At 42.0% G+C, this 13,399-nt stretch overlaps 1 protein-coding gene across 3 annotated transcripts in view; it reads left to right on the plus strand.

Annotated features, from left to right (window-relative positions):
- Positions 1 to 13,399, plus strand: part of cdc42bpb (CDC42 binding protein kinase beta (DMPK-like)) — a 202,896-nt gene that overhangs the window by 95,893 nt on the left and 93,604 nt on the right. For all 3 annotated transcript variants that reach the window (XM_067991769.1, XM_067991767.1, XM_067991768.1), the window contains exon 3: positions 11,172 to 11,255. In XM_067991769.1, coding sequence (XP_067847870.1) covers positions 11,172 to 11,255 — 84 coding nt within the window. The remainder of the gene's footprint in view (positions 1 to 11,171; positions 11,256 to 13,399) is intronic.

Consider the following 13,399-nt stretch of genomic DNA (forward strand, 5'->3'; position numbering starts at 1 on the left):
TGCCATCAGCCACACTCTGAATTCACTTCCTAATCTCTCCACTTCCCCACCTCCCTTTCGTCCTTTAATACCGTCCTTAAAAACCACTTCTTTCACCGTGCTTTTCACCACCCCTCCTTATATCAACTTTGTCTCGGCATCCTTTTTTTTTCCTTTATGATCTTTGGAAAGTTTTTCTACATTAACAGAGCTATAGAAATGCAAGCAGTTATTGGTGAATGTGTTTAGAACAGTTCAGAGCAGTACTGCATTGTTGAAAGTGTTGTCTTTTGGATGAGATGTTAAACTGAGGCCCTGTTTGCTTGCTTAGGTGTTTGTACAAAATCTCATAGCAGTTTTTGAAAAAAGCAGGGAGTTCTCCTGGTGTCCTGGCCAACATTGATCCCTCAACCAACACCTCCAAAAACAGATTATCTGGTTGGTCATTCATTCATTCATTCATTTGATGTTTGTGGAACCCTGCTATATGCATATTGGCTGCCACATTTGCCAAAATGACATTGACTGCACTTCAGAATTAATTGACTGGTTGCAAGTGCTTTGGGGCCTCCTGAGAACATGGAACGGTTGCACGGTCATTTGTTGTTTTCTTTATGTATGTATGTATGTGATCATTAGTTTGAGATCTGGACCAATTTGAGTAATGGAATAAAACTGGTCATATAATGCACTTTGAGGCTTGTGTAGAAAAAATAGAAGCAGTCTTGTCCGTCCTGTGTGTATGTTTAGAAGAAATTCCAAATAGAGAGAGCCTGTTTTTAAAATACAAACAACTGTGTGAAGTACATCTACTTGTTTGGTCATAGGCAACATTTTTTTTAGGCTTTTTGGAAATATATATATGAGCCAGTACCATATCAAGTGTCAAGGCTGAGAGAGTCTCCGCACTGTTAGAGATGCAGTCTTTTGGATGAAACGTTAAACAGAGGCCGTCTGTCTGTTCAGATGGATATAAAAGATCCCATGGCACTAGAAGAGGAGGAGCAAAGGAGTTCTCCCACTGTTCTGGCCAACATTCTTCTCTCAACCAGCACCACTAAAACAGATTAATTGGTCATTTCTCTCATTCCTGTTTGCAGGACCTTGCTGTATGCAACTTGGCTGCTATGCCTACGTAACAACAGTGACTACAGTTCAAAAGTAATTAATTGAGCGTTTTGAGGTTGTCCTGAGGACATGAAAGGTGCTACATAATTGCAAGTTCGTTTTTTTTAACTTAGGACAGGATTCAGGGTAGATTCTACCTGCCAATTTATGAGACTCCCTTATTGCACAAAGTGGGTTCACAAACTCAAGGAAATTGAAGTCATGTTAAGCCAAACGTGATATCCTTTCTGTAGTTAACCAAGGCGTGATCATGTGCCGGAACTAAGTTAACATTAGTGGATGATTAGTAACCCACTGTGCGTCAGCTGTGTGTGCTAATTTGGCTTTGGCAAAAGGAAATGACTGTTAATGTGTACAGTAATTCTCTTTGAGGTTAAGTTCTTGCAACAATTCAAGGAGTTAACTGATTCTACATACAGAAGTAACACCTCTGGACACTCACTTCCTCTGGACACAGAGTTCTTAACCATCAGACTGGCTTCCTAAATGTGGCCAGCTGCTGTCGACAGAAGAGGGAATTGAATGCCTCAAAGTGCTTGGCTGTTCCTTCCTGCTCCTGTTCACCAAATGAGTTTGGGGCTGAATTGGCTTGGCTGACCGCTGATTGAGTCACAGATTGATTAAATGGTTTTTAAGATCCATGTGCTTCCTTTGCGGAAATTGCCACAAAGAGTTTGCCCTTGAGGTCCTCTCTGTGTCGTGTATTGTTGTTTTACACAATGGTAGAATAGCTGTCTTGTACAGTGTTGTAGTTCACTCCCTCTGTGAGACCCAGTCTCAAATTCCTGAGTAGCAGTGCAGCTTTCAGGAGCTGTATCCACAATATCCATATTTTCTTGCAGATCATTTGCGCAACTTGTGCTTAGCCCACAGTACTTGAGTGATGATCTTTATTGCAAAGCGCTTAACTAGAAGTGGTACACATGGTGCACAAGATCTTGAATCTCCCACACAATTTGCAGTTCTTCCATATGCTCACACCACGTGTTCTCCTTACTTGAGTACACGTTCCATAATGCAATTACAAATGAAACGCTAAAGGTTCAGGACTAATGCATTTCACTTACTTGACCAGTGAGGCAAGTACAGAAAGATAATTACTCTGAAATATTGTAAACAATTTTACAACACCAAGTTATAGTCCAGCAATTTTATTTTAAATTCACAAGCTTTCGGAGATTTTCTCCTTCCTCAGGCAAATGTTTGCCTGAGGAAGGAGAAAATCTCCGAAAGCTTGTGAATTTAAAATAAAATTGCTGGACTATAACTTGGTGTTGTAAAATTGTTTACAATTGTCAACCCCATACTCTGAAATAGGATTTGTTCCCTAGGGAAACTGCTGATGAGCCAAACTTTGCCTGATGTGTATCTATTTCTCTGCCATAAAATAAGAGGTGTAATAGTGGTTCTTTCCATTTCTCATGACTCTGTCTGTACTAAAATGACAATAGAGAAGCAGGGAAATTTAGGGGTCCAGGTACAGAAATCACTAAAAGCTAGTGGACAGGTACAAAAATTTTTTTTAAAGGCTAATGGAATGTTAGCCTTTATCTTAAGTGGGGTGGAAGTTATGCTACCTTTGAATAAAGCTCTGGTAAGACCGCATCTGGAGTACAGTAATCAGTTCTGGGCACTGCACTTCAGGATGGATATATTTGCCTTGGAGGGGGTGCAGTGTGATTCACCAGAATGATATCAGGGCTAAATGGGATAAATTATTACACCATTTTAGCAGACAACCAATAAGCAGTAACCAAGGAAGTAAACCACACACAACAATCAAAAAGTATTTGCACATTGCTTTTTGTGTTAACTGTTGTACTAACAAACACACAAAACTATTAAAGTATACATGCATAGGCCATGCGAATATGAGTATTGAGATCACATGCCCGATGACTCTGTCTCCCATTTTTTTATTTACTAATCAAAAATGCAACTAGCATCCACCTGAACAGACAAACAGGGCCTTTGCTTAACTTCTCATCTGAAAGAATATTTCAGACAATGCAGCCTTTTACGTCCATTAGAGAGGTTTGATGGGGCCTTAGTTCAACGTCTCGACTGAAAAATGGCATTCCCAACATGCAGCACTCCCTCAGTACTGAACTGAAGTATCAGCTTGGATTATGTGCTCAAGTCTCTGGAATGGGTCTTGATCCTTCTGACTCCAGTGAGAGTACTGCCACTTTCCAAGGCTGACACCTTTACATCAACTGTGTGATACAAGTGTTCCTCTGAAGCATTTAGGGCTACTAGTTTTTTTTATTCCAACAGCAAAAATCCTCTTCCGTTATAAGTTTAACTCTTGTGACTTCTGATCAGCTTGCAATCCTTTTGATACTTTCAAACTGCTCGTGACATATAGAGTACTCTGTGGCTGGCTGTCCTGACTCCCCTCTGAATGCATCCTGCCTGTCCTTTTTTTTCAGGTTCTACCCCAATTTATTTTCTGACTTGCCTGTATCAGATTCCATGCTCTGACCTGTACTGGTGGTATAGCTGGGCAATGCTGTCCATCCTTGTTAGGTTGTAAGTATTTCAGAGGTTTTATATACCATATCATTAGAATACTTTGGAAAATACAGTGATACCAATATTGCCAGGCAATGACCATTTCCAACAAGAGAGGGTCTAACTACCTCCCCTTGACATTCAGCGGCATTACCATCGACAAATCCCCCACCATCAACATTCTGGGGGGTCACCATTGACCAGAAACTTAACTGGAGCAGCCACATAAATACTGTGGCTACAAGAGCAGGTCAGAGGCTGGGTATTCTGCGGCAAGTAACTCACCTCCTGACTCCCCAAAGCCTTTCCACCATCTACAAGACACAAGTCAGGAGTGTGATGGAATACTCTCCACTTGCCTGGATGAGTGCAGCTCCAACAACAATCAAGAAGCTCAACACCATCCAGGACAAAGCAGCCCGCTTGATTGGCACCCCATCCAGCACCCTAAACATTCACTCCCTTCACCACCGATGCACTGTGGCTGCAGTGTGTACCATCTACAGGATGCACTGCAGCAACTCGCCAAGGCTTCTACGCAGCAGCTCCCAAACCCGCAACCTCTACCACCTGGAAGGAAAAGGGCAGCAGGCATATGGGAACAACACCCCCTCCAAGTCACTAACTATCCTGACTTGGAAATATATCGCCGTTCCTTCATCGTCGCTGGGTCAAAATTCTGGCACTCCCTTCCTAACACTGTGGGAGAACCTTCACCACATGGACTGCAGCGGTTCAAGAAGGCGGCTTACCACCACCTTCTCGAGGACAATTAGGGATGGGCAATAAATGCTGGCCTCGCCAGCGATGCCCACATCCCATGAACGAATAAAAAAAAAATTACTTACTACCTTTTTGTTCAGGGCTATAATCCAAAGCATTGTCTTGCCTGAGATGCATTCTGACAAATTATCCAATGTGCTGCACTTCTGAGTGTTAATCATGGGTCTATGCTATTATCCCCACGTGGTGAATTCTTAATCTTAATTGCTGTTTAAGTGTTTTTTCTTTGTCTGGCATTCTGCCTTATCTGTCTGGCTGGGTTTATGTCTGGCTTTTTCTTTCTCGCGCCTCTTTCTCGTGTCTCTCTAGTAGGCATTAGTTATAGTAGGTGAGACAATGTGGTTTGTGGACACTATTTGTTTGGTTGTAAGGTGTAGGAGTAATGATGTGGTTTAGGGAAGTGAGTTGGGGCAGTAGTGAGTATAGAATCGTAGAAAGTTACAGCACGGAACGAGTCTGCGCCGGCTCTATGCAAGAGCAATCCAGCTAGTCCCACTCCCCCACCCTATCTCCGTAGCCCTGCAATGTTTTTCCTTTCAAGTACTTATCCAGTTCCCTTTTGATGGCCATGATTGAATCTGCCTCCACCACCCCCTCGGGCAGTGCATTCCAGATCCTAACCACTCGCTGTGTAAAAAAGTTTTTCTTCATGTCATCTTTTTGGTTCTTTTGCCAATCACCTTAAATCTATGTCCTCCGGTTCTTGACCCTTCCACCAATGGGAACAGTTTCTCTCTATCTACTCTGTCTAGACCCTTCATGATTTTGAATACCTCTATCAAATCTCCTCGCAACCATCACTGTTCCGAGGAGAACAACCCCAGCTTCTCCAGTCTATCCATGTGACTGAAGTCCCTCATCCCTGGAATCATTCTAGTAAATCTCTTCTGCACCCTCTCTAAGGCCTTCACATCTTTCCTGAAGTGCGGCACCCAGAACTCTCCAGTTGTGGCCGAACCAATGTTTTATAAAGGTTCATCATGACTTCCATACTTTTGTACTCTATGCCTCTATTTATAAAGCCCAAGATCCTGTGTTTTTAACCACTTTCTCAACCTGCCCTGCCACCTTCAACGATTTGTGCACATGTACCCCCATTCTCTCTGTTCCTGTACTCCTTTTAGAATTGTGCCCTCTAGTTTATATTGCCTCTCCTTGTTCTTCCTACCGAAATGTATCACTTTGCATTTTTCTGCGTTAAATTTCATCTGCTACGTGTCCGCCCATGCCACCAGCCTATCTATATCCTCTTGAAGTCTATCATTATCCTTCTCACTGTTTACTACCCTTCCAAGTTTTGTGTCATCTGCAGATTTTGAAATTGTGCCCTGTACACTCAAGTCCAAGTCATTAATATATATCAAGAAAAGCAGTGATCCCAGCACTGAACCCTGGGGAACACCACTATACACCTCCCTCCAGTCCAAAAAACAACCATTCACCACTACTCTGTTTCCTGTCCCTTAGCCAATTCTGTATCGATGTTGCTACTGCCCCCTTTATTCCATGGGCCGCAATCTTGATGGTAAGCCTGTCGTGCGGCACTTTGTCAAACGTCTTTGAAAGTCCACATGCACCACATCAACTGCATTGCCCTCATCTACCCTCTGTTACCTCATCAAAAAACTCCATCAGGTTAGTTAAACACGATTTGCCTCTAACAAATCCGTGCTGGCTTTCCCCAGATTATTGTTTCTAAAAGTTTCCCCACCACTGAGGTTAAACTGACTGGCCTATAGTTGCTGGGTTTATCCTTACACCCTTTTTTGAGCAAGGGTGTAACATTTGCAATTCTCCTATACTCTGGCACCACCCCCGTATCTATGGATGTTTGGAAGATTATGGCCAGTACCTCTGCAATTTCCACCCTTACTTCCCCCAGCAACCTAGGATGCATCCCATCTGGTCCGGGTGACTTATCTACTTTAAGTATAGCTAGCCTTTCAAATACCTCTCAATTTTTAGCTCATCCAGTATCTCAACTATATCTTCCTTTACTAAGACTCTGGCAGCATCTTCTTCCTTGGTGAAGACAGATGCAAAGTACCCTGCCTCCATGTGTAGATCTCCTTTATGGTCCTTAATTGGCCCCACCCTTCCTCTTACTACCCGTTTACTGTTTACATGCCTGTAGAAGACTTTTGATTTTATGTTGGCTGCCAGTCTATTGTCATAATCTCTCTTTGCCCCTCTTATTTCCTTTTTCACTTCCCCTCTGAACTTTCTATATTCTGCCTGGTTCTCATGTGTTATCAACCTGACATCTGTCATACGCCCCTTTTTTCCATTTCATACTACTCTCTATCTCTTTTTGTCATCCAGGGAGCTCTGGCTTTTGTTGACCTACCTTTCTGCCTCGTGGGAATGTGCCTGGACTGTACCCGAACCATCTCTTCTTTAAAGGCCGCCCACTGTTCAATTACAGTTTTGCCTGCCAATCTTTGATTCCAATTTACCTGGGCCAGAACTGTTCTCATCCTGTTGAAATTGGCCCTCCTCCAATTGAGTATTCTTATTTAGAGTGGTCTGTGTCCTTTTCCATAGCTATTCTAAACCTTATGATACTATGATCGCTGCTCCCTAAATGCTCCCCAATGTATTGGTAAGAAAACCTTTGGGTTATACTTGGTGTATAGTAGTGAAAGGAATGGGATTGGTAGAGTCGATGAGGTGTGCAGAAAGTAATGGAGTAGTGAATTTTTGAGGGTATTGGAGTCAAGAGGAATTAGTTTCTAGCACTGATTATTTGGCCCGTAGCACTCTTCTCTGCAGCAGACCTCTTAATACCATGTACAGTTTATTCCAGCTACTTGATTGAGAGGTTAGAAGTCTCATTTAGTATTTGTTGTAAGTATTTACCTTTTATTACATGGCTCCACTTTGGGAAAGACTTGACTTTGGCCCAGAGAACCTGTGATGAGGGCAAACAGATTTCTGGGCTTCAATCCAATGGTGTTGTAATGGAGCTGGAAGGTGACGCAACTAATGTTATATGACATGAATTTTTAGCACTGTAAAGGCCAATCAACAGGAGCAACTTCAGGTATAAAGGGTACTGCAGGGGAATGTTGACACTTTTAAAATGGGTTTTCCTATTGATAGTTCCTATCTCAGAACTTATCAACGCATGGAATGTTGTGATCCACTCGGCAATTTTAATAAATAGATTACCAGTAGATCTTCTGTGGCGTTGCTCAGGTGAGTCAACAATTACATTTTTTTAACACTGGAGGTATTTAATGTCATGTTTAGACATAACATCAGGACCACTGATTTACAGTGACTGAATAAGCTAAATTCTATTTTTATTAATATTCTGTTTTTATTTTAAACTGGTGCTTTGGGGATTGAATTCCACAACTCTGCCCATTATTCTGTGATAACTAAATGGCCTTTTATATGTGTATGTATATATAATGAGTCATAGAGTCATAGAGTTATACAGCACGGATAGAGGCCCTTCGGCCCATCGTGTCCGCGCCGGCCATCAGCCCTGTCTACTCTAATCCCATATTCCAGCATTTGGTCCGTAGCCTTGTATGCTATGGCATTTCAAGTGCTCATCCAAATGCTTCTTGAATGTTGTGAGGGTTCCTGCCTCCACAACCCTTTCAGGCAGTGAGTTCCAGACTCCAACCACCCTCTGGGTGAAAAAGTTCTTTCTCAAATCCCCTCTAAACCTCCCGCCTTTTACCTTGAATCTATGTCCCTTTGTTATAGTACCCTCAACGAAGGGAAAAAGCTCCTTAGTATCCATCCTATCTGTGCCCCTCATAATTTTGTACACCTCAATCATGTCCCCCCTCAGCCTCCTCTGCTCCAAGGAAAACAAACCCAATCTTCCCAGTCTCTCTTCATAGCTGAAGCGCTCCAGCCCTGGTAACATCCTGGTGAATCTCCTCTGCACCCTCTCCAAAGCGATCACATCCTTCCTGTAGTGTGGCGACCAGAACTGCACACAGTACTCCAGCTGTGGCCTAACCAGTGTTTTATACAGCTCCATCATAACCTCCTTGCTCTTATATTCTATGCCTCGGCTAATAAAGGCAAGTATCCCATATGCCTTCTTTACCACCTTATCTACCTGTTCCGCCGCCTTCAGGGATCTGTGAACTTGCACACCAAGATCCCTCTGACCCTCTGTCTTGCCTAGGGTCCTCCCATTCATTGTGTATTCCCTTGCCTTGTTAGTCCCTCCAAAGTGCATCACCTCGCACTTTTCTGGGTTAAATTCCATTTGCCACTGTTCCGCCCATCTGACCAACCCATCTATATCGTCCTGCAGACTGAGGCTATCCTCCTCGCTATTTACCACCCTACCAATTTTTGTATCATCAGCGAACTTACTGATCATACCTTTTACATTCATATCCAAGTCATTAATGTAGACCACAAACAGCAAGGGACCCAGCACCGATCCCTGTGGTACCCCACTGGCCACAGGCTTCCAGTCACAAAAACAACCTTCGACCATCACCCTCTGCCTTCTGCCACTAAGCCAGTTTTGTATCCAAAGTGCCAAGGCACCCTGGATTCCATGGGCTCGTACCTTCTTGACCAGTCTCCTGTGGGGGACTTTATCGAAGGCCTTACTGAAATCCATGTATACCACATCCACTGCGTTACCCTCATCCACACGCCTAGTCACCCCCTCAAAAAATTCAATCAAATTAGTCAGACATGATCTTCCCTTGACAAAGCCATGTTGACTATCCCTGATTAATCCTTGCTTCTCCAAGTGGAGACTAATTTTGTCCTTCAGAATTTTTTCCAATAATTTTCCCACCACTGATGTTAGGCTCACTGGCCTGTAGTTCCCCGGTTTTTCCCTACTCCCCTTCTTGAATAATGGTATTACATTAGCGGTTCTCCAGTCCTCTGGCACATCCCCTGTGGCCAGAGAGGTTCTGAATATATGTGTCAGAGCCCCCGCAATCTCCTCCTTTGCCTCACACAGTAGCCTGGGATACATTTCGTCCGGGCCTGGGGATTTATCAATTTTTAGGCCTGCTAAAACCGCCAATACCTCCTCCCGCTTGATGTTAATATGTTCGAGTATATCACAGTCCCCCTGCCGTATTTCTATGTCTACATTGTCCTTCTCCATAGTGAAAACAGATGCAAAAAATTCATTTAGAACCCCTCCTACATCTGCCGGCTCCACACACAGATTGCCATTTTTGTCCCTGATGGGCCCTATTTTTTCCCTAGTCATCCTCTTACCCTTAATATACTTATAAAACATCTTAGGATTTTCCTTTATTTTGCTCGCCAGTGTTATTTCATGGCCCCTCCTTGATCTCCTAATTTCTTTTTTAAGTATCCCTCTGCACTTTTTGTACTCCTCGAGGGCTTCCTCCGTCTTTAGCCTTTTGTATCTGCCAAAAGCCCTCCTTTTTTTCCTAATCCATTCTCGTATATCCCCTGACATCCAAGGTTCCCTGGAGTTCTTGGAACCACCCTTGACCTTTACGGGAACATGTTGCCATTGTATGGTCTCAATCTCCCTTCTGAAAGACTCCCATTGCTACGATGCGGATTTTCCTACAAGCAGCTGATCCCAGTCCATTTTGGCCAGATCCTGCCTTATCCTATTAAAATCGGCCTTCCCCCAATTTAGAACCTTTATTTCCGGAGAGAGATAATGTCTTAATTTACCTAATATGTATTTAATCTTTTATACTGTACCATTTTAAAGCTGAGAATACAAAGCAAGATGGTGAGATGCATCAGTTGGGAGGTAAATATCTGGCATTTAGCAGTACTTAGAAAGGGGGAGTGGGGTTTTGCCACTCTTGGAGGCAGTCCTAGGCCTTAGTGGCACTGGGAAATGGCCCTTAAGTTTGACAGTACTGGGATGGGGTTCTTAGAGTTTCACAATATCCCAGTGAGGCTGCTGGAGTTTGGCAATATGGTAATATCCTATGACCTATAATTGCTGTGGGTTGGGAACCTGGGGTTTAGCAGAACTGGTGGAAAGTGAACCTGAGATTTAGCACAAGTGGGAGTGGAATGTGAGTTTTAGCTCCTGGATGTCTCTTGATATGGGGTCTTGTTTTTTCTCTTGCTCTTTCTCTCACACAGCTGATGGTAATTAGAATGTTTACATTTCCTATCTCAACAAAAGAGCTGATAATTAGGGGTAATTAGAAGCTTCTAGTTGCTTCAAAATTCAACTAATTTGTGCTTTTTTAAAAAAAAGTGAACCCCAGGTTTGTAATCAGTACAGTGTCATTTTTCCACACACAGGTTCTCCTGTGTTTTTAAAAAGACACCATCAACTTTACCTGAATAAAGCTTTTGAAATTTGTCCTCTAACCTTTCTTCAAATAATTTTGAAAAACAACTGAGCACAAACTGTTAGAAGCTGGGAAAAAAATTCTGGTAGTTTGCTGACTAAATGCCAATGAAACATCCAGGAAAATTTGGTGCGCTGCACAATCTACCTTCAGTTAATAAAGCGTCAGCTCTGGACAACGATATCAAGTCCAATCCCAGGCTGAGGCCTTCAAGTGAAAACCTTAATTGGGAGCATTGAAGGACACAAAAGACCATTAAATGGATATAATTAATTTATATAAAAAAGACAGAAAACACACTGCTCTTCAAATGAATCGTAAATTTTGGAAGAACATGAGTTGTGTAACTGTTCATAGAAGAGTTAAGAAATTAAATATGCATGCTGTCCTTTTATTAGGTTTGAATAGATTAATAATTTATTAACAGTTTAAAAGTGATGTTTCATTTCACAATTTCATTCCTTATAGGTTGCAGTAGTGAAAATGAAGAACACTGAACGTGTTTATGCTATGAAAATACTCAATAAATGGGAGATGCTGAAACGTGCAGAGGTAAGAATGGGTTTGATGTATGTTTCGCTTCATTCTAGTAATCAGATTTTACATTTTGGGATGAGCCAGTTTGCAGATGAGTTCAAGAAATTATGCATTGAGTTTCTAGTGAAAATATGTCATGGTATAATCTTCCTAGTTGAACCGTATAATGTTGACATACTATGCTTCCACCATTAATTGTGTACATTTCTTTTGATCTTTTAAGTTGCTGTTTTTTCTTAAAAAGAAATTTAGCTGGAAAAATAGTTTGTAGGACTTTATTTTATGTGGCATGAGTGCAATTGGAACTCATTTTCATTAACTCAGCACAACGGCTATTCAAAATAAATGTTTTGACTGTATTTGCTTGAACCAGTTTGTGGTTATAATTCCTAACTATTATTGTTGCATAAGAATTTGAAATTGGATAAACCTGGAGTATCTAAAATTTCTGTAGCTCTTCTGATATTTTTATATTGCTGTAATGAGCATTCCAACATGTTTAGGTATCGGAGCTTGATTTTACGTAAGAGAGATTACACTCGCAATATGAATCATTGGAACCATGCAAAATATCAGTAGCACATATTCCCCATTAGGGACCAGAGTATATATTTTTGAACTTTAATATTAGAGGGTTTGGATAAACCAAACCGAGCCAGTAGGGAATAAATGTCACTGCATTTTTCTTTCAACTGGCCATAGTGCTGATGTGTTAGGAAATTTCAATGTTTTCTTTCTATTTTCGGTGACATGCTGGATGTGGTTTGTCACACAGGCAGACACAAAGTAAACATTCTGTGGAGGAAAGAAAATTTTAAAATACTGATTGAGTAAGAATTGACCAACATTTTCTACAATGAAACATGATAGTTCATTTAATGCATCTGATGTTCAGATTTAGTTTTGTCAATAACTATGTTCAGTAAACCCATCTTGGTAAAATTCTAAGTAACATTTTGTGCCCATGTGATGTACATTCACAGTTCTTTCCATGAAAACTGCTTGCAAATGCAGTGTTTTTACGGGAAGGAAATTTAATCCTTAATTTAATCTCTCAATGCTGGTTAACGTCTGTTGCCTTTTCCTGTACCAGCCTGCTTGTTCCTCAGGTCAATAAAGTGTAATAACCCCTAAAATTAATACTTGGTGGCCTACACGTCCACTCTGCCATTGGCAATTCTTTGGCAGGTCTGGGGAGAGCGGGGTAGAAAGCTACTCTGGTATGTGCTCCAAAATGTCCCTGCCGTTTTCTGGGTGGGGTGGGAGTAGCACGCTTTCCTGTTTGAGCAGAGTATGCCCACCCATATGTGGGCAGGCACTTGGTATTTTGATGCAGGTGTAAATCCTGCAGTCCAGATATGCCCCCTACAATAGAACATACAAATTAAGAGCAGGAGTAGGCCTTTCGGCCCCTCAAGCCTGCTCTGCTATTTGATAAGATCATGGCTGATCTGATTGTGACCTCAACCCTTCTTTCCCGTCTACCTACTATAACCTTTGACTCCCTTGTTAATCAGGAATTTATCTAACTCAGCCTTAAAAATATTCAATGACCCTTCCTCCACCGCACTCTGGGGAAGGGAGTTCCACAGGCTCACGACCCTCAGAGAAAAAAATTCTCCTCATCTCCGTCTTAAATGGGAGACCCCTTATTTTTAAACTGTGTCCCCTGGTTCTGGTCTCTCCCACAAGGGGAAACACCCTCTCAGCATCTACCCTTTCTAGTCCCCTCAGGATCTTGTATGTTTCAATAAGATCATCTCTCATTCTTCTAAACTCCAATGTATACAGGCCCAACTTGTCCAACCTTATCCCAGGAATCAGTCGAGTGAACTTTCTCTGAACCGCCTCGAAAGCAATTATGTCCTTTCTTAAATAAGGAGACCAAAACTGTACACAGTATTCTAGATGTGGTCTCACCAATTCCCTGTACAACTGTAGCAAAACATCTCTACTTTTATATTCCATTCCCCTTGCAATAAATGACAACATTCCATTTGCCTTCCTAATCACTTGCTGTACCTGCATACTAACTTTTTGTGATTCATGTACTGGGACACCCAGATCCCTCTGTACCTGAGTTCTGCAATCTCTCTCTATTTAAATAATATACTGTTTTTCTATTCCTCCTGCCAAAGTGGACAAGTTCACATTTTCCC

The sequence above is a fragment of the Heptranchias perlo genome, chromosome 10, assembly GCF_035084215.1.
Source record: "Heptranchias perlo isolate sHepPer1 chromosome 10, sHepPer1.hap1, whole genome shotgun sequence".
In the NCBI taxonomy this organism is placed as follows: domain Eukaryota; kingdom Metazoa; phylum Chordata; class Chondrichthyes; order Hexanchiformes; family Hexanchidae; genus Heptranchias; species Heptranchias perlo.